At 42.2% G+C, this 27,655-nt stretch overlaps 1 protein-coding gene and 1 long non-coding RNA gene across 2 annotated transcripts in view; one reads left to right on the top strand and one right to left on the bottom strand.

The window, feature by feature from the left end:
- Window positions 1–27,655, top strand: part of LOC149452024 (large neutral amino acids transporter small subunit 3-like) — a 463,531-nt gene that overhangs the window by 264,094 nt on the left and 171,782 nt on the right. Inside the window, exons 9-11 of the mRNA XM_089689865.1 lie at window positions 17,570–17,719; window positions 20,905–20,940; window positions 21,905–22,013. Of these exons, the coding sequence (XP_089545991.1) occupies window positions 17,570–17,719; window positions 20,905–20,940; window positions 21,905–22,013 (295 nt within the window). The remainder of the gene's footprint in view (window positions 1–17,569; window positions 17,720–20,904; window positions 20,941–21,904; window positions 22,014–27,655) is intronic.
- Window positions 17,496–20,183, bottom strand: LOC149452025 (uncharacterized). Its single transcript, XR_016314951.1, has 2 exons — window positions 19,813–20,183; window positions 17,496–17,707 (listed from the first exon to the last, which is right to left on the bottom strand). It is a non-coding gene; the product is annotated as an uncharacterized LOC149452025 (long non-coding RNA).

Here is a 27,655-nt window from a genome sequence, read left to right as displayed (position 1 = left end):
CCTCTGCCCGGAGTCCGGCCCGATGTGCCTCTGCCCGGAGTCCGGCCCGATGTGCCTCTGCCCGGAGTCCGGCCCGATGTGCCTCTGCCCGGAGTCCGGCCCGATGTGCCTCTGCCCGGAGTCCGGCCCGATGTGCCTCTGCCCGGAGTCCTGCCCGATGTGCCTCTGCCCGGAGTCCTGCCCGATGTGCCTCTGCCCGGTGTGCCTTTGCCCAATGTGCCTCTGCCCGGTGTGCCCCTGCCCGGTGTGCCGCTGCCCGGAGTCCTGCCCGGTGTGCCAGTCTTTGATATCCCGCCAGTTACCAGACCCGGGCGGTGGAACATTTTGCCCAGCTAGGACTGTTTGGAGCGTCCTGAGGCCGCTCCTTGAGGGGGGGGGTACTGTCAGGAATGGACTAGCCAGCAATGGTGGGACTCACCTGCCTTTTGATCTGCACTACCAGGGCTGGCCAGCGGGTGCTCCCAGCAATCAGAGACTCAACTTTGCAGCCAGCTAACACCTGGAACTGATTATGCTGGGGTATTTAAGGGATGGCCAGACTTGCAGACTCTGCCTTGGTGTTGTGTTCTCTTGGGCCCTGTATCCTGTTCCTGCCTGATTCTCTGCTGACCCTGCTCTGATCCCTGGCTTGTCTGACCATCCCTCTGCCTGACCCTCTGTACTACGCTGCTTGCTACCTGTTCTGATCCCTGGCTTGTGACCCTGACCATCCCTCTGCCTGACCCTCTGTACTACGCTGCTTGCTACCTGTTCTGATCCCTGGCTTGTGACCCTGACCATCCCTCTGCCTGACCCTCTGTACTACGCTGCTTGCTACCTGTTCTGATCCCTGGCTTGTGACCCTGACCATCCCTCTGCCTTACCCTCTGTACTACGCTGCTTGCTACCTGCTGAACCTGGCCTGTGACCCCGACCAATCTCCGCTTGCTCCCCCTGTACCTACCTGCCCTATTGATATTGACCCGGCCTGCCTGACGACGCTTGCTTGTATGTACTGTTATCTGTGGGTGGTTGGTTTGGTTTGGTTTGGTTGCACTGTATTATGTTTTAGTATTGCACTGCGTTTATGTTTGTATTGTTAGTGTTAATAAATTATATTGTTTATAACATATCTGAGGTCTGCGTTTCCCTGCGTCAGCCACACACCTCTGGTCACACCTGGGAGCCCTGACACTGCCCGAGAAGGCGGGAGGGGGGCATGTTCTCCCGCTGCTTGTAAAAGCAATCCTGCAGCTAATTAGCCACTAGGATTGCTTTTACATAAAAGCCGATCGCCGGCTGAAAAAAATTACACCAGGATGATACCTGCAGCTGTAGGCATCATGGTGGTATAACCAAAGTCCAGTGATGTACCAGTACATCGCTGATCCTTGTTGGTTATATATGTTATATTCTTTTTTTTTTTTGTATGCAGCCTGTGGGCTGAATGAAAAAAAGAGAAGAAATCTCTGCAAGAAAAAGTGTGTGGTATGCCCACCATTAGAATATACTGCCCTGCATCCACCCACTTCTAATGGTGGGCACACATTAGGTCACACTTTGCCACAAGTGCCAGTTCCAAGATTGAACAAATGTCTAAATAGTGGCACGCTTGAATAAAAATTGTCCACGTATAAGTGGTACCCCATATGGAAAAAGGATGACACCAAGTCCCAAACTATCTTGCCACTGCACCCCATGCAGTCTGGGAGGCTCCACGTGACTCGTAAAAGGAAACTTATAAGTATAGCCTGTTGTCCTTTCACAGGTCTTCTACATCTTGACCCCACATCTGGCACGCTTGCTGGGGAGAAATTGTTTGAATGCAAGGCGGCCAGAAAAATTATTCAGGGACTCATCAACGCAAATGTTTTGCTGGGGAGTATAGACATCTGCAAATTTTTGGTTAAGGTGATTTATAAGGGGCTGAATTTTGTGGAGCCGGTCAAATTCAGGGTCACCTCAAGCACGACAAAGTGTATTGTTATTGAAATACATAAAACACATTATACTCTCATATCTATGCCTGGCCATGGCAGCAGAGAACACGGGCATATGATGAATCGGGTCTGCGGACCAATACAACCGCAATTAATTTTTTTTAGTAATGCCCATGTTGAGGGTTAGGCCCAAAAAAAATGTAAATTTGAAAACCGTAATGAGTTTCCATGCGACTGGTCTGGCAAGGTTTGAATTTGGGTTGGCGGCGATAAATTGTTGTGCATATAAATTGCTTTGATCCACAATCAACGCATACAGATATTCCGTGAAAAACAGCTCCAAAAATCAAGGAGGTATGTGAAAGACCAAGATGTACTAGACTGCTGGTACTCGCCAGTTCACCAAAAGGTAGAGCGGCACTAGTACTGGCACTCTGCTGCATATGAGAGTCATCAAAATTTACCGGCAAGTGCTAACAGAGATCAGGCCTGATTCTGCGAACACTGCGGTTTTGTGTGCAATGTATCAAGTGACAGTGACCTACTGACACTGCACTTGCTGGGGGAGAAGGTGGGGGGGGGGGTAAGCATAGGGGCTAAATGCAGGAGCTGGCAGGTGCCGGGGCTGATCCCACTAACGCTGCGTTTTTGGGGACACTATACTATGTGAACACTGGTATAGTGCTGATCTGTTCAAAGATATTGATCCGTTCAGACACTATACTAGCAATGGAGATTTATTGTGCATGAGCGTGTTCCTGGCAATCAAGGGGTTAAATGTGATGACTGGTGTACTGACGGGCAATCTGACGCTATCTGGGAGGGGCGTGAACACCTTGGGAGCGCGAATCACATATATGTGATTTTGTGTACCCATTCCGCCCTGTAGCAGTATTTCTGCTATAGGGAAGTCAGGAAGCGGTTACAGAAGCGTTTTGTGTTACGTCGCTGCATTACTTTAACTGACAATTGCGCGTATGTATGTCCTTTTTTTACCACAAATCGAGCTTTCTTTCGGTGGTATTTGATCGCCTGTGTTTTTTATTTTTTGCGCTGCGCTATAAAAAAAAAGGCTGACAATTTTGAAAAAAAAAATAATAATATTTTGGACTTTGCTATAAAACATGTCCAGTAAAAAAAATAAAAAATCAAATTTCGTCATAAATTTCGGCCAAAATGTATTCTGCAACATGTCTTTGCTGAAAAAAAATCCCAATACGTATAAGCTAATTGGTTTACGTGAAAGTTATAGTGTTTACAAATGGCAGTATAGATACTGGGTTTTTAATTTTTTTTATACTATAATATAAGTCAATAGCCTGTAATCCGCACTTGAATCGGACCACACTGCTCAGAAATCGGACATGACTATTTTTAAAACTGCACTGAATCCACACTGCCAGTGCACCAGGCATATGTGAACAGGTACCATAAGAAGCAATGTTTTTTTACGTCATGCAGATTGGGTGCGGTTCAAACCGCATCCAAACCGTATATATGCGAATGGGCAATAAAAGAAAATCATTTGATCTAATTTTACTTGATGTTGCTCAGCAAGTCATTACCAATGTTGTTGCTATTGTACGAAAATTCTCGTAGAATGTTTTTTTTGGTTTACTGTACAGACGTTATAGCGTGGATTATGATGTGATGTAATGTACATGTAATCCTGTAGCCATGCCTTGACTGTCATCATAGTTTTTTTGCTGATTATTGGTGCCGTCCCTTTCTACAAATGTTTTGGGCTGTTGTGCTGCAGATTATTCGTGCAGTGTACGTATTTTGCATGCTGAACTTCCAAACCTTTGCTATAGTTGGTCTTAGTTTTGGCAATATAGAACCTGTTGCAAAAGAATAGAAAGAGGAGAACCTGGTGCAAAAAATGGCTGCTGAATCGTGACCAGTTTTCCCACATGTCACTATGAGGGAATTACAGGAGAACAAGCCTGACGACTTCAGGAATTATTTAGGAATGACTGATGATTGTTTCATTATAATCCTGAATGCATTGAAGCCACACATCAGCAAGCAGAACACCATTCAGTGAGATGTAATCAGTGCGGAACAGATTGATAGCCACATTGCTTTACCTGGCCACAGGCAGAAGCCTACAGGATCTTAAAAATGTATGACTGGCATCTCACCACAAGCCCTAGAAATTATAATTCCTGAGGCCTGTAGAGCCATCATCCAAGCCCTACGGGATGACTACATCGAGGTACAGTACATTTCTTTAAACCAAAATTTATAAGCATTATATATGTACGCACCTTCACACATAACAACACCCAGTATAAACATATGTATATTTTGACTTCATTCTTTTTTTATTCTTTTATTACAACCATTTCCAACCAATTCTGATGAGTGGAAGGAAATTGCAAGACAATTTACCGACCAGTGGATTTTCCCAAACTGTGGAGGAGCTATAAATGGTAAACATGTCCCTGAACATGAAAAAATAAGCCCTCCCCCAAAATCTAGGTCCTATTTTTACAACTACAAGGGCTTCTTCAGTATTATGTTGCTGGATGTTGTAAATGCGAACTATGAATACATACAGTATATCTCGATATTGGTAAGAATGACTGTAATTCTGACTTGGGATCAGACTGATTTTTATAAAAAGATGCAGAATGGAACCCTAAACCTGCCCAAATGTGAGGACAACATTGAAGGCCTAAACTTTGTCTTTGTAGCAGATGAAGCCTTTGTACTCTGTGAAAATCTGGTAGAACCATTCCCTATGTGCAATCTCACAAAGGAGCAAAGGATATATAACTATCAACTCTCCGGGGCTAGGTGGGTGGTGGAGAATGTGTTTGAGATCATGGCAAATAGGTTCCGAATATTTCTCACATCTATCAATCTTGCATTATGCAAAGTGCATGATCTAGTGCAGCATCCTCCCCAATTTTCTTAGGAGACATACAGACAAGTAAATTTTTCCACACCAATTTGAACTTGATCCAGCAAAATCGGGGAACAGCTTTTATGTTGAGGACCATGAACCCATTGAGAGGATGACACCCATTGGAGTAGGCCATCCTCAATTACCCACCCAAAGTGCTAGACAAAAATCATCTCAACTACATGAACTATTTAAATGGAGTTGGTGCAGTGGGTTGGCAGAATGATGTGTAGACTTGTGTCATCTCAGAAATGCTAATTTTTCATTAATATTGAAAACATTTGAATGCATGTGGTTTGCGTAAATATTTGTTTATGCAAATGTTTTTTATTTGATTTGCATATGTCATGGTTTTTGTTTTAACCTATTAATATATTACTTATGTTAGTAATTAAAACAAATATATACTTGTGTGTTTCTGTATGCATACAATATAAGAGTATACACATACTGTATGTCCAAATAGCATAAGTTATTGATTAATTAAATAAAAAGCAATAGGATTAGCTATAGATATTATATTTTATGATATTTTGACAATGAAAAGTAATGAAAAAATTTTATACAAAAATATTGAAAAATTATCAATAGCCATATAGTTATATAATAAATAGACTGAACCATTACTTCCAAAAATAAAAATATACTCTATTGCCACATGTAATACAGCTGGTAATCCCAAACTATCACGTACCTGGTGATGGAGGCCAATGGAGAGAGGGCTTCCCTTGCGGCTAAGTCCTGGACTCCCCTGAGAGTGGGACAGCGGGAGTCAGGCCCAAAGTTGCACAGGTAGCCCGTAGGAGTGCTGGTTGGTGGTCCACTAAGGAGCACAGCTGGTGCACAGGGATAGGTCTGCAGACTGGAGGTGCCTGTGCGTGGTATGCAAGCCTTCCGGGATTTGGATGTTTTGCTGGTTAGTCAGTTCGAGCCAAGGTCAGGTACTGGGTGGGGAACAGAACAGACGTGGTCAGGTGGGATAGCCGAGGTCATACACGAAGAAGTGAGAGAGAGAGTATCCTTTAGCCAAGCCGAGGTCAGATCAGGGGTTTAGTAGAGCAGACAGGTCCAAGTACAAGCCGGGTCAGCATCAAGAAGTCACAGGAAGCAGGAACCAAGAAACAGGAACAAACCACAGGGAGCTAGAGATCATCCAGCAACCAGAGAAAGTGATGAGTCTCCTTATAAAGGCCGTCTGGCACCAGATTGAGGCTGATGTGTCCTTCTGTGGCCATGTAGAGTATTGGCAGAAACGCCAGAACTCCTGCTGTGGACAGGACCCTGACACAAACATTTATAGTCAACGGTGCACATAAATATAAATGTTTACCTAGGCATGCTTATTGCACCAAACATTTTTTACATTAAAGTGCAAAAAATTTTTTTTATTAACATTGCACCTTTTTATTAATGCAACCTGAAATTGCTGGTAGTATTGCAAAATTGTGACTTGTGCTTCAAGTCAACATTCTGTAATACAATGATTTAGCACGCAAACTTCTCTAATTACTGACACATTTACATAAAGAATTGTTTGGCATAATTTTAAGAAACTAAATATGTACAGTATATGTGTGATTGCCTTTATTCCTGATTATGGGGAGGGGGATTTTGAAACAATAATACACGAAAATTACTTGAATTTAACTTTGGCAAGCATAATTTGGGACAAATAGGCATGATGCACATATCATAGGACACACTTTACCTTGTGTTAACACTTTGCAGAGGTGAATATGTAGTTCGTATAAAAACAATATTCTTATAGTACTGGTTTCGTAGTTACACAGTTATTTCCTGCTGTGCAATAGCACAGATTTGACATCCTTGATATCGTGCCACTATCCACAACATTAAAATTTACACTTTTTCTGATGAAGTTAAAAGGCAAATGAAACTGAAACTTACGTGTGCAGAAGACAGGATCCATGTAGTCTACTTTGGGGCTGAGTTGAGACTGGTCTTGGGGACTGGTCCTGTATGTGGATTCCAGAATCCTGATAGGCAGAATACAATTCCACTTGTCCACACGTCTGTGATGATGCTTGCAAGTTTTTTTTTTTTTAACCTGCTCTTTGTAGTTTTATTTTTACCCCACCGCATACCTTATTAGCGCATGAAAGCCACACACAACACTCTGTCCTCAATGGCTATGATTGTCAACAATGGGAGCCAGTGTCTCCCACTGCTGTATCCCCGCCAATGGGGAAACAGCACACTGAATTTTTTTTTTCAATCTGACTGCAAGGTTAAAGGAAATTCACACTGTGAAAACAGCATAATATTATATGGCGTAGTATGCCATAGCAACCTTTTACTAACCTTTGCATCTAGCATCTGTGCATGAGGTTTATTCAGTTGCTTCCTCCTCAATGTCTTCCTTATGTATGCTGGCAGTTATTATTATTATTATTATTATACAGTATTTATAAAGCGCCAATGGTTCGCTCAGCGCTGTACATTACAAAGGGGGACAGAACATGTGACAGAACAATACCAATACAATGCAAAACATGAGTGCCATTTATCATTCTGCAGCACTTCTTTCATATATTTTTAGTGATTGAAAATGTTGCTACACCTAAGGAAAAAAAAAAAAGGTAAAGTTGTTGTGGTACCTCTTTTTTATTACATCATTTCAAAAAGAGCATTTAGGGCCAGTTCATGCTACATGCGCAGTGTGCTTTTTTCTGCATCCAAAATGCACAGACAGTAGGTTATATGGTTGTCTATATCATAGTTCACATCAGTGCTTGCAGTTCCAGTGTGTTCCGGATGCAGAAAAAAAAAAGTACAACAAGCTGTATTTTTCCTGCACAGAACTGTACTGGAATGCAGTAAAATGCATTAAAAATGCACTGGAACGCCCCAAAACACACCAAAAAACACACTGTAATGCACGTTCTTATTTAAATTGAAGAAAAAGAGAGGAGAAAAAATGAAGTGGAACGTATCAAAAACGCAGCAGAACGTGACAAAAATGCATCAAAACGCACCGGAACACGCATGCAGAAACGCGTCTGGGACGCATCTGGACTACGTTTCTATAGTGTGAACCGGCCCTTACAAATATACCTATATGCTATGCACCTATATTTGCATTATTGAATGCATTAAAAAAATATTACTATTATGTGCATCTACCTGTACTGCTGAACAACTTGTCTGTTTTATCACTTTCCCATGCCACCATTTTTGCCGCCATGTTATCCAAAAATCTTTTCTTACGTGGTCTTCTCTTGGCAAGCTGCTTCTTTATTTTCACTGAAAAAGGAAAGTTTAAAACATATGCATAAAAACACATATCACATGTAGCACTACCACTGGTTTTGAATTGGGTCCCCCTATGCTCTATATGGCATTTTTCACACTTTGCACACTGGACTCAGTAAACAGTACTTGAGCTTTTTTTTTTTTTTTTTTTTTTTATTAAGCGGTTAAACTTGGATGGAGTCTGGGGTTGTATGGGATGCCCAAGGAACTGCAGAGCTTGTGGACAACTCCTTAGAAACTATGTAAAAAAAGTGCAGATTAGCAACAGTCTCTCTTTAAGGAGCACTAAAACCCCATCAGTGTACCTCCTCAGACCCTGGATGATTCCTCCTCTTCACGCACCTGAATACACCAAAACACATCAAAAACACACGGGAATGCACATGTCCCTATTTAAATAGAAACAAAAGAGGGGAAAACATTAACTGGAACGCATCAAAAATGCAGCGGAACGCTTAAAAAAAGCATAAAAATGCACAAGAATGCGCTAAAAACGCGCATGCAGAAACGCATCTGGACTGCATTTCTATAGTGTGAACCGACCCTTAAAAATATACCTATATGCTATGCACCTATATTTGCATTATTGACCCTGGGTGATGCCTCCCCTTCACCCAGCTGCACTGAGGAATTCCCTGGGCAAAGGGTCACCGTCCACAGCCTCCTGCCAGGGGATTGGCTAAGGTCCCTCTAACTTGCAGATCTGGGCCCCCTCCCCTGTTCCAGAAAGTTCTCAGTTTTTGGAAAGGTGGAAGGACTCCAGAAGCTCTGACCTGTCAGAGCCTCCCAGCCTATGCTGAGGCACCTCACTACCTCACTCCCAGGTTGACTCATCCCACGCTTCTACTCTATCGAACAAGAAAAAAACCTACAAATCTAACCTGGAGGGCATTACATCCACTCCCCGCTACAAAAAGCCATGTCCTCACTGGCTGGGGAACAAAAAATGACATTCCATATAAAAACATGGAGGGGGAAAGGGAACAAACTTGGAAGGGGATATATACAAATAAAGAAGTCAGTAGAAAAATAAGATATGTATACATTACATATTTACATTAGCAACATTAAATATATGTACATCCTAACTACAACTCCCTGTATCCAATAGTAGGCAAAGTGCAACACATGGCAACATATATACAAGTGCATTTAATTAATTTTGGAGCAACTCCCCCTTGAGGACAACAACTACAACAACTGGGCCTTCTTGTTCTTGGCAAGAGAAGACAGCCATCATGGGATACCTGCAAAACAGTGGATGAAAACAGACACACACTCCTATTGCTAACGAATTAGGCACTTCAACATCAACAAATGTCTCTTAAATTTTTTTAAAGGACCTGGGACGGAGCCCCTCCTCAAAATAGTAGCACTAGATGACATCCCCAGCTTCCCCCTAGGAATCTGCACACTGGGGAAAGGTGAAGAAAATTGGAGTCTGGCCTGGTCCAAAAAGTAAACAAGACCTTCTGGGCTGGAATCCTGCATCAGCAGTATTTCCAGGGACTAGGCGGTCCTACCATAGTGCCATCCCGGCACGTATGGAATAGATACAATTAGACTGTCCAGCGTTGAGAACCACCACCCAGTCTTTGTAGATGGCCAGGCCCCTGCTCCATTCCTGCTTGATGTCCTTGAATCTAATCCAGGCCTCCTCAACATGAGGCCCCCTTAAAGGCCTGTGGACATGCATATAGTCCCAGAGCAGGTCATCTTGCCTCTGTGATCTGGACTCTTCAATGATGTCCATGATATTTTGTGGGACATACGGATAGTCCAGGCCCTATTCTAGGACCACCTACTTCTGTACCTCCCTCTGGAAACAGGAGAACTTGGGAAGCTGTTCCTTGTCACCCAGTCCCAGCTGCACACAGGATGGTCGGGACTGAGGAATCCATTGTTTCAGTGAAGCCCTGGTCTTAGGCCAAAGAGAAGAAGATTTTGGCTGGACCCAAGGCAGTAACTGCACAGGCTCTGCCCTTCTGGAATGTCCAGCTAAGTCTGGTGTATAGGAACTACCTGACAATCCCGTCAGCGAGTCTAAGTCCTCTGTAGACTACCCCCAGTCCCATTTTGCCTAAATGTCATCTGGGGACTAGTCTTCTTGCTCAACCTATAGGGGCTCAAACTCAGCTAGCAGTCCCAATCTATCCTCCCACCACTGACACTCTCCACTAGCTCACCTGACAGGACATCCTCGCAGCTAGGCTCCTTCCTGACAGAACTGTAATGGTTGGTGGGTGGCATCTGCTAGTTCCAACAGGGCACCTGCCCTTCAGCAGTTCCAGTTGGGTGATAGGTGATGGCAGGCAGCCATTCTCTGCTGCAAGGGTCTGCCATCAGGGCAGGGGAATCATGTTCAAGATCTCAACCCCGCTCTACACTCTGAGCTCCAAACATCCTCCAGCTCTCCGACTCCTCCATCCAAAGACATGACTGCAGGTCCACACTGTAGGAATGAGGTGCAAGGTCGCTGGGCATTAGCTTGTTGAGTGGCTCTCCACAATGCTCGTAATTGATCCAGGCACAGACCAATGCGGTTGGCCTCCTGTATTCAGGGCAAATCAGGCACAGTCTGTCCGTTCCCTTGATCATACCAAGCGCAAAGCCCCACGATGCTCTAGGCGGACTTCTGTGTCCAAAAGTGATCTCTGGCCAAAAAACATTCAGAAAGACTTGTAGCACACCTTCCATCTTGCTCCTCTCTCTCTCACTCTCAACATGTTGGGTGTACTGGTCGGACTTGGCCATACCTCTCCCTAAGACATGTTGGCGCTAGCAAGACTGTGGTGCAGGATTTTTCCTGTGCTTGAGTTAACCCCTGCTTCTGCAAGCGGGAGTGTGCTGACCGGTTTGTAGGCTTGTTGAGCACTGAATCAGGGTTGTAACTCAAAGACAGTTCACTGATAGTAGCAGAACATTTGGCCCCAGCCATTGGTGGATGAATGGGCACTTGTGGTTGTAGTAGTGATGGCTGGCAATGGTTGCTACAGGCAACAACAAGGAACAGGACACACACCCAGCTGCAAATTATGCAGTACGTTAGTACAGAGTCACTGATTCCATCCACTGTAGGGCAACTGGACACTTATAATCCACAAATAGGTGAACCACTCTGCTTGCTCTGGACACCTGCATATAGGAACACGTGGCACACACTGACTTTAGCAGGGTTCAAAGCAAGTAGAGCATAAGCCCCCCTTAGAGTACTGACAGTAGGCTTTCCTGTCAGCTTAGTGGGTTGGTGGCTGCCTTCAGGCCTTTCGCTGGGCCCACTCCTTACCTGCTGCTCAGGATCTACTCCCAAAGAGACGGTGGTACAGTGGAGATCCTTCCATCCAGCAACCAACCTGTAGGTAGGCTCACCTCTTTGGGGCTCCCTCCCATGCTCCAGACTCCAACCTTCCTCAGTCCATCTTCCACCCGATACTGACTCTGCTCATAGGTTTCTGGAAAGGTGGGAGAAGCCCTGACCTGTTAGAGCCTCCCAGCTTATCCTGAGGCGACCTCACTAACTCACTCCCAGGCTGACTCATCCAAGGCTGCTACTCAGCCTCTAACAACAATAAACCTACCTAGCTAACATTACAAACGTTAAAGCAATTATTTATTATTATTTTTTTAAATCTTATATATCTGAAATGACTCTTTATAAAAAATATATATATGTGTTTCTGGATGATGTGATGAATGCGGCCAAGCTGCTCATGTTCCCTATGTTTGAGATCGGACCTGATGTCTTTCACAGCAAATTTCTTATGCAGAACCAGAGGAACCTTCTCTAAAATCTGATTTTTTTTTCTTGCATTAGGTTTTACATAGCTTTTCAGCCTTCCATCATAGTCATGTTTTTCAAGCAGGTATACCAGCTCCACCATCTCATCCCTGCTCATAGATGTGGCCTTGAATTTTCACCCTGCTTTCTTGCTCACCACTTGACTTGCTGCCCTAATGTCCTCCTTCCTCTCCATCTTGCTTTTGAGGCCTCCTGTGTCTCAGCTTTGCAAACGGTGGCTGGCGGGCACATACACACTAAAGTATCACAGGTTACACAGAGGCAGAACCCTGGATAGTCCACATGACCAGCCTGTATCCCGAAAGATTGTTACCATGAGCACACAGGATTTTTCAAACTCACAAAAGTTCCTACCTAGGCAATATTCACTGCACGGATGAAGGTAAGCTTTGACATTGGTTCTTTAGGCCTCAAGTTAATATATTCTTTGTAGGTTCATGTCATGTCATACTGATGTCTTCCATTGGTTTTGTATTTTGCAGGAGCCATGGCAGATAAATTTACATCGCCTGCCTTCTTGCCACAATTCATTGATCAACACAGGCAGATGCTATGTTTGTAGAGAATAAAGTTGAAGAAGTACTCTGACAGGACTAAGATAAATGAGGCTTTATGCAAGGTTGTGGAAATGTGCAAAGCTGTCTGTCCACAAGCTGACATTACTTAGGTGTGCAAAACAAATTGAAAATCTGAGGACAGTGTTCAGGATGGAACTGAACAAAAATCAGGGAATCAGAATGTTCTTGAGCTGCAGCAGATGACATCTATGTGCTAAGACTTTGGTATATCAAAAGCTTGCACTTCCTGATGAATCAATGTGACTTCAAGGCTTCGGAGAAGACCAGAAGGAGCTACCAATCACACAAGAGCCATCAGTGAACGCTCAGTGACACCAGCAATTTTCTAGTTCAAACTGTCCATTACAACGTTTGGTTTTTATTGTCTGCAAGTAAGAGCTTGTGGTTGTAATCAGTTTTATTTCAAAGCTGAATTTTTCTATTTAACTTTCATAATTTTATGCACGGTTTGTTTAAATATATACAGTACCTATCATCTGACAGTCTTGTTATTTGCAATCAATATAAAAATGTCTTCAGCATTTTAAATTGGTGTTTAATTACAATCTTTGTCCTTCTCATTCCTAAGAAAAGGACACAATTATGCCACCACCAAGAACGCCTGTGGTTAAATCCAGAAAAAGAAAATCTTGAGGATGCTACTATATCCTTATCACAGGCTTCTGCAGCCCTACAAAAAGGATGCCTTCGTAACCCTTACTGCAAATAAATTGCACAACTGTCACGCTTACTCCTAACGCAGGTGGCCGACACTATAACTTGCTTCTGTGTTCTTCATCTATAGCAGCCCTCTTTCCCATAAGGCAAGCAGGCCTACCAGTACTTGGTTGCCCCCAGGACTCATACATGATGCTATAGTGCATGGCTACCATGCTAGGGCGGGCGCGAACTGAGCCCAACAAGCAGGTACGTGCGACTGGCAGACAGGCAGAGACTGTCAATGACAGTCCAGGTACTAGTCAGGGGAGGTTCAGGATAGTCATAGTCAGACCCACAGTCAAAAGGTAGGCAGAGTTCAGAGAGTAGTCAATATCCAATCCGAAGTCGCCAACAAGAGAATCCAAACAGCAAAGCAGGACAGATGGGGAGCTTGTAGCATGTTTTACAAACCCAATTTCACAAGCAAGAGACTGTAAGGTTGGCTGGCTTAAATCAAGTTTTGGTCTCCACAAAGAGATTGGCCATATCAGTCACCGGGTGGACAGACTGACAAGGAGGATTTGTCACAGCCCAAATGAGACCAGCAGCTATGATGGATCAGAAGCGCTACAGCAACATTTCTGAAGAGCAGAGACAAATGGTGGAGTGCCTGTTGCTATAGGTACTGAATAAAGGGATGAGAGGTGAAATTACTAGTAACACTTGCATTTCTGAATACCCAGCTCCAGCTTTACCTCCATCTCCATCTCCATCTCCACCACCGCCAACACAACAGCACACATCACATTGGCATTATCCTGTACCTGATGGACATAGCTCATCATGGTCCCAGGATTATAATTATACACATCTGTAGTTTATTTTTTATTGTCTTTTGTTCAGTTTTTTGGGTTTTATTCTTTGTAGGCCTGATAAACAAGCACTTCATTGTCATCTCCAGCTGAGATGAGTATTGTTCATTTATTCCTGGTTTGATGATTATAATAAAATGTTATTATCCATATTCATTACAGTGTATTAATGTTTTTATTAAAACAAAAAAACACACACACACGGAGACATAAACACTCTATTGCCAAATATACTGGGATGCCTGCCTTTACACGTACATGAACTTTAATGGCATCCCAGTCTTAGTCTGTAGGATTCAATATTGAGTTGGCCAACCTTTTGCAGTTATAACAGCTTCAACTCTTCTGGGGAGGCTGTCCACAAGGTTTAGGAGTGTGTCTATGGGAATGTTTGAACATTCTTCCAGAAGCGCATTTGTGAGGTCAGGCACTTATATCGGACAAGAAAGCCAGCTTCGCAGTCTCCGCTCTAATTCATCCCAAAGGGATTCTATCGGGTTGAGGTCAGGACTCTGTGCATGCCAGTCAAGTTCCTTCACCTCTAACTCACTCATCCATGTCTTTATGGACCTTGCTTTGTCCACTGGTGCGCAGTCATGTTGGAGCAGGAAGCGGCCATCCCCAAACTGTTCTCGCAAAGTTGGGAGCATGAAATTGTCCAAAATGTCTTGGTATGCTGACGCCTTAAGAGTTCCCTTCAATGGAACTAAGGGGCCAAGCCCAAACCCTGAAAAACAACCCCACACCATAATCCCCCCTCCACCAATCTTTACACTTGGCACAATGCAGTCAGGCAAGTACCATTCTCCGGGCAACCACCAAATCCAGACACGTCCCTTGCATTGCAAGCAGGGAAGCAAGATACGTCCTTCCTGAGAACACTTGTCCACTGCTATAGAGTCTAGTGGCAGCGTGCTTTACACCACGGCATCTGACTCTTTGCATTGCACTTGGTGATGTAAGGCTTGGATGCACTGCTCGGCCATGGAAACCCATTCCATGAAACTCTCTACGCACGGAAGTTTGGAGGTCTTTAGCTATTGACTCTGCAGACAGTTGGCAACTTCTGTGCACTGCATGCGCTGACCCCACTCAGTCATTTTACAAGGCCTACCACTTGACTGATTTGCTGTTGTTCTTAGTTGCTTCCTATTTCTTATAATACCACTAACAGTTGACTGTGGAATATTTAGTAGCAAGGAAATTTCAAGGATGGACTTATTGCACGGGTGGCAACCTATCACGGTACCATGCTTGAATTCACTAAGATCCTGAGAGCGACCCATTCTTTCACAAATGTTTGTAGAAGCAGTTTGCATGCCTAGGTGCTTGACTTTATACACCTGTGGCAATGGAGGTGATTGGAACACCTGAATCCAATGATTTGGAGGGGTGTCCCAATACTTTTGGCTATATAGTGTGTGTGTGTGTGTGTATATACAATATATATATATATATATATATATATATATATACTTGTGCAATTTCTCAACAGGTTATGCATTGATTATCCAGGTTCAGGCATTTCTAGGGTTGCCACCTCAAAGGTTCTGTGGCTGATTAGGGTGGTAATCAAACTCACCTAGTACCATATTTGCATTAAATTAGTCTCAGAAGCTGTGTAATTAATATGTGTTTACTTTTAGGCTATGGTCACACTAGCCTTGTTGGCAAGCGGCAGACAGGCATTTGGGAACTGTTTTTACCGTTTCCCAAACGCCTGGGAAAATTCTGCACATTGCAGCACATAGTGCTGTTCAAATGGGAGCGTTATCGTTGCGGCAAAATGGACGCCTCTGGTCGAGTCAGAAGGAGTTGAAACCTCCTATTCAAGTCTATGGTGCCGCTCCGCAAACGCCCGGCCGGCGTTTGCGGTGCGGTTACGACACGGTTGCGAGGCGTTTGCGGAGTGGTAACACCATTCAAACTTCATTATAGGCATTTGTGGGGCTTTTGTAATGCTTGGCAAAAGCCTAGCAACCGCCGCTAAACCGGTCATGCGGCGCTTGCGGAGCGTTAAAAACGCTCCGCGAACGCCGGACCAAAGCTTGTCAAACACTATAGGGGCGTTTGGCAAGAGTTGGAAAAACAGTCAAGTGTGAACGAGCCCTTAAAGGGATGAGGTGGCATTCCCAGGAATGACTGCTGTGGGCTGGGATTCTCACTGACAGACATATGGCCATATTTGAAACATTTACACCATTCAAATGTCTTACTGTGGCACCATCTTGTGGCCAGAATTCAATATGCAAAAATCCCTGTTAAACTTACAGGGAAACATCATAAATGCCCATATGATATGAAGCCACAAAGTACTAGACTAATGCCATGACACTAAACAGGTAGATAAACAAAAACAAAAATAGAGATAGAAAACCATATATATTTAAATAATGTATAAAAATCAGATTGCCTTCCACATCCAACAGGCACAGTTATTTGCTCTGTATGCTTTATCTCAATTGGATAAATGGAGGTCTCTCTGGTTCAATGGGGCTACTGTATCTGATAGTTGATAACTGACTACATTCCCTGGAAAATGTGGTAAGAACTGTATTTTCTCTTTTTTTTTTCTCTCTTGTTGGAAAATAAAATCATATATACACCCTTAAAATACAAACCTTAAAGTGTTACTAAACCCACAACAGTAAAATCAGTCTGTATATGCAGTAAAGCATGCTTGTTATACTCACTGTGGAACCTAAGGGGTTTATCCTCCACACTGTGTTAAAAGGATGTTTGATCTGCTCCTCGCTGATGCTCCCCTACTTCCAATGTCTCCTAAATATCTCCTGATAGAACAGAGGCATGGGGGCAAGCTGCACATGCACACTTTGGTGTGGATTGCTAGAGAGGTTTTTATTCTAAGGAGAGTGCATGTGATCAGCACAGTCCAGACAGAGGGCAGGGGTCCTGCATCCTCCTACAGGAGAACGAAAACTGCTCCTACAGGCTGTAACCAGTGCTCTGCTGGACACTTGATAGAAGTCACAAGACTGCTATATACTGCTGATGAGAAAAGTTATTTAGCAGTTTATATTTAATACAATAATTGAATTTCCATATTCTGTGTACTGTGGGAGGCCAGATATAGTGAATGCAGGGTCCTGGGTTTAGTAACATTTTACTAAACTGGTAAAAAAAAGACACTAGACCATTCAGTCCAACCAACATAACAAAAAAAAATAAAAAATCACACACACAAAATTTCCATATACACAATCCTATACCCACGGTTGATACAGAGGAAGGCAAAAAAACCCCAATAAAACCTGATCCAATATGCTCTAGGAGAGGAAAAATTCCTTCCTGATCCCCCAAGAGGCAGCAGAACATAAAATAGAACAAAAAATGTTAAATGAAAAGAAAAAAAGGACCACTTTAAAACACAAAAGAAAACAAAAAGACTGCAAAGTGGGGGAGGAGGGGGTTGAGAGGAGCAACAACTAGAAACCATGTATATTTTTTGTTGCTACAGAAAAATGAAGAAGTTGTAATCATATGTCTGCTTTGTAAAACTTTATTATGTCACTTCAAATTCATTAACACACTGCTGTATTATTTTCTATTGTCTTTAGCACCTTCTCCTACATTTCTACAAAGTGCTCGTTCCCCCATCTTTCTTTTCTCGCTTATCACTATGATGATGACACAGCTTCGGATCATTTTCTTCATGGCTTCGATGAACAAAATGATTGAATACTTGGTGATTGGACCTGAAGAAAATGGTAAGCTTTAGTTATTAGTATTAAAGTGTACTAATGCAACTGCAACTAGATTACAGATTATCTTTAATGCTTCCTTGTATTAAATGTCTGTTTTTTTGCTTTGATGTTCGTACCAAATCATCATTGCATGAGTTAGTGGAAAATTTGAGTGAAATAACTTTAATCATCTGTCAGGAGGTAGGACACGGACACTAAGTTTTGCATTGGTACATATTCTCCAGGGTAGTGCCCCCCCCCTATGCTAATTTTGACACCCCCTGGCCTATTAGCCCAGAAAGTAGCTTTTTTAAATTTGACAGATTCTGCTCCCACTGATTTTAATGGGTTTCAGGTTCAGCATCTGAACTTCTTTGAATTTCAGTGAACCCCCACTAAACCAAACCCAGGACAGTTCGGCTTAGCAGTAATAAACAAACATTCAGCTTTATGATTGGTTGCATTGTACCACCAGCTATGGTTTGCTTAGAATAGCTTGCTAGAGAATAGCTGGAATAAAAATTGTCCACATACAGGTGGTATCCCCGATTACAAAAAAATAGGGTGACATAAGCTCCCACAGTATCCTTCTGCTGCTGCCCATATAAGATGGCTATCTTTCCCTTCATAAACATGTAAATCAAATGTGTAGCCTGTTTTATTCAACCACCCCATACCTTGCACTGTTACTGTGGAGATAATGTTTTAGAATAAGTCTGCCTGTGTAGTGTATGAGGGACTCATCGATGCAAATAATTATCTAGTGGGTATAGATTTCTATTTTTTTTTATGAGTGGCCTAATTTTGTGGAGTTTATCATATGTGGTGTCAATTCTAGGAGAGAATATTGAATTGTCACCAAAATGCAAAACACTCATTATCACTGTGACTGATGTGGCTAACTATTAGCAACACTGTTGCTGACTTACAGTGGGCTGGTGACCCCTACATTGGTGTGGCGGCAATCAGGAACACTGTGGCTGGATTACACTAGTCTGGCAGTGACCAGGAACACTGTTGCAGGTGTACACTGGTCTGGCATCACTGATACTGGTTGGGTGGTGATCAGAAGTGATTTGCAACAGTACACTTACACTAGTTTTTTAGTTATCAGGAACATTGTTCCTGGTCTACACTGGTAGGCATCAGGTGGTCTTGCATTGCTGACACTGATTTGGCTATGATCAGGAACATTGTTGCTGGTGTACACTGGTCAGTCATCACTGATATTGGTCTGGCATCCTTGACGCTGGTCGAGTAGTGATCAGGAACGCGGTTGCTGGTGTACACTGGTATGGCATCACTGACACTAGTTTGGTCGCAATTAGGAACACTGTTGCTGGCATACACAGATCTGATGTCACTGACGCAAATATGGTATCAATCAGGGACACTGGCTGGCTTGCACTGGTCTGGTGACACTGGCTGGGTGTGGCTACAGATCAGGAACACTTTTGCTGTCTGAACTGGTGACACTTGGGACTGGTGTTGCTAGGCAATCAAGTATAGCCTGTTTCCTTGCACTGGTTTAGTGACACTGGAACTGGTGTGGCTAGTGACCACATACACAGTGGCTGAGTGCACTAGTTTAGCACTGGTTTAGTGTGCATAGAGATCAGTGACACTGTGTGTGGCTGTGGTTACACTCACAGATTACACAGTTTTGTCAAACGGTTTGTTTCCTCTCATCGGTGCTTCATGTGTGAGAGAAAACAGACTGGTGGCTGCAAAATGCAGTCTTTGTGTACTTTTGTGATCACTATGACAGATCACAGAGATCACATGGTACAGGCCACTAAATTGGCCGATTACCTCGATCGGTGACCTGCTGTGTCCTAAGGATGCTGCAATCAGAGCGTGCACTGCTATGCATCCTAGAGGGTGCACATGAGCAGCAGGAGGATGTTTTAATATGCCCTCATGCACCTAAGAGTGAGCCGTCCGGGAGTTTTAACAAAGCTTTCATACAGCACGTGTTTAAAGCTGCAGATTAATAAAAAAAACAAACTAGCGTTAAAGTGGTTCTAAAGTAAAACAAAATTGTATCTTAAAGCATTCTCTGCATTAACCTAAAAAACTTCTGACTACTTGTTCCGCATTCATCTCTAAACACTTACCTGAGTCCTCATACTCCAGCACTGTCCTAGCTGCAGCTTCACTGCCCTTTCTTTCTGGTTTCACCAGATACTCTGGGAGCAGCAGGAGTTAAGAAAAGAAAAAAAATTACAATCACTGGATGTTAAGGCTTGTGTGAAAATTTTAGTGATTGGGTATACAGCTACTTTAGGAATCATGATTTCTTAGTAGACACAAGAATCCTAAGTAGTAGTGAGGACTGTGGTTCGGATCACGGGAATATCAGAGAATCCAGCCTGGAGTTCGCAAACCCTTAGCATAGCGTCCAAACCTCGTTAAAGTCTGCAGGAGCCAGATCGCACAACTTTGGTTGTCTTTGGCATTTAACTCTCCACAAACAATCTTTCAGTCATTGGTGGTCACAGGCATTTTAACCCCCCCCCTTCATCATTAGTGGATACTGGCACATAGCCCCATCCAAAAGAATCCCACAATATTGGTGGTCAGCGTACCTTTAACCCCTCCCACCTTATAACACAGTTTTCCTCTACTACAGCCTGGAAGATTTAATGAATGGATTATTTTCATTAAATCCCCCTACTTCTGCTTCCTTCATTCTGAGAGGAAGAGGTGGGCTCTCAAATGTAAACAATACTACTGTTTACATGTATGATCACTGTGATTAGCTATCTAAATAATCACAATGCACAAAGCTGCTCCATTCAGCTCTGTGCCTGTTGTCTATGCTCTCCACTGTCACAGCGTGACAGCGGGAGCAGCAGCATTGTGCCAGCTTGTTTACAATTTGTATAGACACAACTAAATGAACACCTTCTGGAGCAGCTGGAGGCTCTGGTGTGTGGGCAACCTGGCCACATCTGGCCATTTAGTTTCCCTGTTTAGAATACTGGGCTTTTGAAGTTCTAGTTGAACTAATGGGCGAATTGAACCTGAAGCTCATCCCTACTATTTAGCGCTAATTAATAACATCTGTCATAATTTATGTTACTGTATTACTCAAAGAAAAAGTGTGATCATTTTACAGATATCTTATATTTTGATTTTATTTTTAGTTATGTATATTAGGTCTGTTTGCATCTGCAATTTTAAAAAGATTTTACATTTTTTTCTAGTGCCCAAAGAACTGAAACTTGAAGCAGAGCAAACAGGTAAAATGTTTGACTTATTTATTAACACTGAGCATACAAACACCATACAGTTACTGCTGCCACTATGTGGTATGGAACGTAGTGTAAGGGTTGATACTTTCTAAAAAATGTTGTTGGATAAAAACTATAATATTGGAGAAAGAAAATTTGGAGGTAAGTGATGATCAATGATTTAGAATGCTGGAAAACCTATCTGCCTTTAACTAAAAGGCCAGCACAGGATTCCAACTAAGGCCCCTTTCACATGGGTGACCTGGTCAGGTCCACCTGTCACTTTTTCAGGTGGACTTGATTGGATGGTCCATGTAGCCCTATGGATCAGCGGGTATAAACGGACTTGTGTCCATTTACACCCACCTACCTCCAATTTTATCTGGTCCACTAAACCCCCCCCCCCAAAAAACAAAAAACACAGAAGGGGATCCATCCCCCTCACTTAGGAGGATCAGATCTGAGGGCAATCGGGTATAAAAGGGCATCTGGTCCATTCCTTCCCGTCCACTCAATGATCAGAGTGGACTGTGTCCGCTCTGCATAAGGTGAGCGGACAGAGATCTGTCTCCCACCCGCTCTGCTCAGCAGGGGATCAGCAGACAGATCCCTTGCTGAGAAAAGGGATTCTGCCCCATGTGAAAGGGGCCTTAGGTGACAAATTTGTGTAGAGAACTGAAGAACTGAGGAAAAAACAAGTGCAAGGAATATAAAACAGTTGTTCCAGGCATATTGACTGATGTCTAAGATGACACGTTAAAAAGTAAAGAAGTGCACCATATCCAACAAAAATACTGTTATACAATATGTATAAAAAGTATGTATTTGTATGCTAGGCAGGCTGTGTAGTAAAGAATTTCAGCAATGGTTCCAAAAACAAAAATACATGAATTGTAGCCCAATTAATGTAATCTCTTTTGCGTTAGAAAACTGAAATAATTATAAGGTTTTTCTTGTTGTTCTTGTTTTGCAGTGGGTTTATATTCATCTGTTTTTGGGGTCCTTCAGCTCTTATGCCTATTCACTTGTCCTTTCATTGGCTTTGCCATGGACTGGAAGATGAAAGAACATGAAGATGAAATGTAAGAAACAACTGACACCACAAGCAAAAGCAGTTTTAAACCCAAAAGCAAACATTTATTATATTGCAGCTTACCAGTGCTTAGGTATTCTTTCTTCTATTTTAAACTAGCGATCCAGCCAGTCTGTTATTAAGTGTGAGCTGGAGTTTGGCTTCAATTTAATAGTGTATCTAAATCTGCTAGTCCATCTAACACTCCCCTCCCCCCAGACTGGCAATGCTGCTGTACGAAGGTGCCCCCTGTACTCCTTCATCCAGAGTGGGGGCACTCTAATACAAGTGGCATGTTACTGGCCAGATTAGCAAATGAAAACAGTAAAATGACTACAAAAGAAAAACTACAGCAGTCACCACATCTAATGATTGGTATGCTGCAATATATAACAGTTTTGGTTTGGGGTTTAATTCTGCTTTAAGAAAAACAATAGATAAAACAGACCAGTTCATACTAGTAGTGTTGATCACATGTTTTACAACCAATTAGTTGAACTCACAGCTGAAAAAGAAAACCTTAAAAATGTTTGCAATGGTAAGCTTAAATAGTTGTATGTTGTGGGTTAAACATACCTAGCATGTTTTAGCCATATCTTACAGTATGCGCAAATCATATTTTTTATCACCATTGGCACACAAATACCATATTGTAAAACCGTGCCTAATGTATTTTTATATATATATATATATATATATATATATATACACACACACATACATGCATACACATACATACAATTGCAAGAAAAAGTATGTGAACCCCTTGGGATTACGTGGAGTTTTGCATGAATTGGGCATAAAAGGTGCTCTGAACGTCATCTAAGTCACAGCACTAGAAGAACACAGTCTGCTGAACATAATACTACACAAACATTAGATGTTGCCATGGTATAGTTGCACATAACATGTAAACATTCACAGTGCAGGGAGGAAAAAGTATGTGAACCTTTGGACTTAATAACTGGTTGACCCTCCTTTAACAGCATTAACCTCAACCAAATGTTTCCTGTAGTTGCAGATCAGACCTGCACAATGATCTGGAGTAATTTTTGACCACTCCTCTTCACAAAACTGTTTCAGTGTAGCAATATTCTTGGGATGTCTGGTGTGAATCGCTCTCTTAAGGTCATGCTACAGCATTTCAATGGGGTTGAGGTCAGGACTCCCTACAAGAATTACTTGTATGCTTTGGGTCATTGTCCTGTTGCATCACCCATCCTCTGCGGAGCTTCAGTTGGCGGACAGATGGTCGTACGTTTTCCTGCAAAATGTCTTGATAAACTCTGGAATTAATTTTCCCATCAATGAAAACAATCCGTCCAGGCCCTGAGGCAGCAAAGCAGCCCCAAACCATGATGCTCCCTCTGCCATGTTTTACAGTGGGGATGAGGTTTTGATGTTGGTGTGCTGTGTCTTTTTTTCTCCACACATAGTGTTGTGTGTTCTTCCCAAACTACTCAATCTTGGTTTCATCTGTCCACAATATATTTTGCCAGTAGTGCTGTGGAACATCCAGGTGCTCTTTTGCAAACTTCAAATGTGCTGCAATATTCTTTTTGGACAGCAATGGCTTCCTCCGTGGTGTCCTCCCATGTACTCCATTCTTGTTTAATGTTTTCCTTATTGTAGATGTGTCAACAAAAATGTTAGCATGTGCCAGAGATTTCTGTAGGTCTTTAGCTGACACTCTGGGATTCTTCTTTACCTCATGCAGCATTCTGTGCTGTGCTCTTGCAGTAATTTTTACAGGACAACGACACCTAGGGAGAGTAGCAACAGTGCTAAACTTTCTCCATTTGTAGACAGTCTGTCTTACCGTGGACACATGAACATCAAGGCTTTTGCAGATACTTTTGTAACCCTTTCCAGCTTCAAGCAAGTCAACAATTCTTGATCGTAGGTCTTCTGAGAGCTCTTTTCTGCGAGGCATGGTTCACATCAGACAGTGCTTCTTGAAACCAGTAAACCCAAAACAGGTGTGTGTTTTCTAAGGGCAGGACAGCTGTCAGCAACACATCCAATATCATCACACTGATTGGAGTCAAGGTTGGCTCACTCCTGGCTCCAATTAGCTCTGGGAGAAGTCATTAAGCTAGGGCCTCACATACTTTTTCCTCCCTGCACTGTGAATGTTTACATGTTATGTGCAATTAAACCATGGCAACATCTAATGTTTGTGTAGTATTATGTTCAGCAGACTGTGTTCTTCTATTGTTGTGACTTAGATAACGTTCAGAGCACATTTTATGCCCAATTCATGCAAAACTTCACGTAATCCCAAGGGGTTCACATACTTTTTCTTGCAACTATATACCTTAAAGTAAACCTGTGGCCAGATTATGGATCAGGCTCTCATCCTTTTTCTGTGCAATAATTTTAATTGAGTTTTCCAAGACACAACAAGCTCCAAGTTTGCCCACACAGGGGAACTGAAAAAGTACACAGAATTTCGAGCATACATAACAAACAAAATTAGCATAAACACAATTAAATTCAGTAAACTGAGAGTCTAGATCATTTACTGACTATGCATAAGTCATCAGGTTCCATGAAAGTAGGCTTCCTGCAATTACAACCAAAAAAGTGTAGAGAAAGCAAAGAGAATGAAAGTAAAGAGGGAAGAAAGAATAAAAAGGAGGAAGGAGATACTATGGACTCAGACTGTCTCAGGCATAAAGCTATAAATGGCCTAAACTGGCCAGATGTAAAGAAAGGAGAGAATAATTGAACCAGATTATTTCAGATTTTCAGAAACAGAGTGGGCGTCTTTTAGGAAGCTAAACATCTGTTCATTGATCATCAGTGTGGTCATATGGTCTTTCACTCCTTGAAAGGTGATATTCTCTGAAAGATGGGGAGATTAGACAACTGAATGCATGGCTAAAGCCCTGGTGTAAGAGGAAAAGATTTGGGTATCTAGAGCACTGGGCTGACTTTTCATTTGGGTATAACCTATATGGTAAAGATGGTTTGCACCTAAATGGAAGGGGGTCTGTTGTGCTGGGGGGGGGGGGGTTCATGGGAAGGCAGGAAAAGTATTTAAACAAAGATTGAGGGAGGACGGTGAATTAGATTATAATGGGGCAGACAGGTCAGACAGGAGTCAGTCCCTATTAATGCGTGGAGTGGGGAAAGATGGGGGGAGGGCTATGTCAGGTGATAGGAAGGTTCCAATGTTGCAAATAACCATTGGAAATGGTATTATTTGTACTAAAATAAAAATATGCAAAAAATACATGTGCAAAATGTGACAATGAATTAGAGAGTTTGTTTGCCAATACCAGAAGTCTTGCAAGCAAAATAGGTGACTTGGAAGATTTGGTGCATAAAGAGAACTAGGATTTAGCTCAAACCACCCGCACGTAAAATGCGGGACCCGTGGCTGGGTGCCATTAGTTTTATAGGTATACTGTCCACACTGGAAATCGCATCCGCACTGGGAACTGCACTGCACTCTTCCTTTGCCAAACATTCCACACAAGTGATATAAACCTTCGCAAATTAAATGTCATGCAGGCCAGTAGATAATTCCATTGCCTTATAACAGTCATACACGGGTCAAATTCTCACCAATTTGTCGTTCAAAATTCAAAAATGTAATTAATTCTGTTTTCCGATGGTGCCACCAATGATTTTGAAAAATCAGCATACCAAGTCATCAATTTCATCTAGTATATCTGGAAATTATGTAATTTTTGACCTCTTCCTACTGTACTGGCACACCCACTGTACACTCATACGAGCATTTCAAACATGTCACACAAATGAAAATTCTGTGTGAACGACACAATATTTTCACAACAATGGACAACATCTCCAAAAGAAAACTTGCTACAATGATGCTTGGCACTGTAGCACTGGAGGAGGGAAAAAAAAAACAGAAAGAGCAGGGTATGGTCTAAAGATTGGCTTCTTCATCATGACAAGTTTTCCCACATGAACCTGCTGTCAAATCTAAAAGAAAACAATCCACAATCCAAACAACTATTTAAGAATGTTGCAACAGTCGTTTCAGTTCCTCCTAAGCCATGTTGGACCACGCATCAAGAAGACAGACTCCTTGATGTGCAAATCCATCAGCGCTTAGGAAAGGCTCATAGCAACCCTCCGTTACCTAGCAACGGAAAGATCCTATGAAGACCTGAAACTTTCCAGAGGGATATGAGCACAGTCCTTGGGTAGGATATTCCCAGAAACATGTTTAGCAATATATAGTGTGCTGAAGGAAGACTATTTGCTTATATTGTATCCATATTTAAAAATATGTTATCTTATTTATTAATAGTAAAAATTAAAGTAAAAATAGATGCAAGATTGAATAACAACACTTAATGATCTTATTCATAGAACCAAAAACAAAACATAGAAAAGCCAAATGTTTGTATCAGTGCACAATAACATTATTTATGTATATGAATGACAAATAGCTTAAAGGTTTGTGTATTGTACATCAGAAGACCAGGAACTCATGATTTGTTCATGCATTTGCCAGTTATAAGGTGGGTAAAGTATTCTGTGATTGAGGGGGCATAGTCTGAGAATGAGTGGTCATAGTCGGGGAAAGAGGGGGTATGGACTGAGAATGAGTGGGCATAATCTAGGAATGAGGGGGGAATAGCTGCAGACCGCCAAGGAATTCCATGACCTCTGGAACTTTCCCAACTGTGGAGGCGCAGTAGATTAAAAACATGCGCATCACACTGCCTGCACATTTGGGATCATGTTATTATAATTATAAAAGGCTTGTTCAGCATTGTTCAGTTAGCCATTGTAAATGCCAAGTACGAATTCCTCTACCTTGACATTAGTAAAAATGACAGGAATTCAGATTCAGGTTCTGGAACATACTGAATTTCTAAAAAGACTGAAGGAAGGAGTTTTGAATCTTCCAACATCAGTAAAGACAGTTGAAGGACTGAATTTATCTTTTTGGGAGATTATTTTCCTTGCATATGTTGCACATATGGTAAATAATTCCACTGTGCGAAGGATGGGTCGGGTGAAACCAGAACTGCTTTATTAGGAATGGCTGTAACAAACACAGAAAACTCTTAATTACATGTGACTGGATATGTTCACTGTAATCACTGTCCTCTATACACTAGCAAACATTTCCATATACATTAATAAGTATTTTCATATACATTAATAAACATCTTTAATTGCAATACTGAATATCTAGACCTCTGCAGATATGCTAGTAAACTATTCTGCATAACAATAGCGTATTACAATAGAGAAATCACATTCCCTGTATCTTAGCGCCAAATCGCATAGCTGCAATATATATTAACATTCATGCTGCAAGTAGTCTGATTGGATAATAGTAGTGGCGGCATTTACTGACCACCAGGGCACATGTTAAGTCATTTTGTCCTATTTATCATGTTAAACAGCCTCCTGCTTACCTGTAACAAACACAGAAAACTCTTAATTACATGTGACAGGATATGTTCACTGTAATCACTGTCCTGCTGGAAACAAATTGTTAGATTTTTAGTTCCCACTTCACAGGAAGTAGTTCTGCCCTCTTATGATGATACAATAAAAATGCAACCACTAGTATCTTCTATTGACAAAGATAGATTACAGTTATATTAGGTATTAGGCTTTGGATTTACATTTTATGGGGCTGCCTATTTTCTACAC

Source organism: Staurois parvus, unplaced genomic scaffold, assembly GCF_062004578.1.
Source record: "Staurois parvus isolate SC_StPar_1 unplaced genomic scaffold, SC_StPar_1.0 ptg000502l, whole genome shotgun sequence".
NCBI lineage: Eukaryota > Metazoa > Chordata > Amphibia > Anura > Ranidae > Staurois > Staurois parvus.
This window is presented reverse-complemented; position numbering and strand designations above follow the sequence as displayed.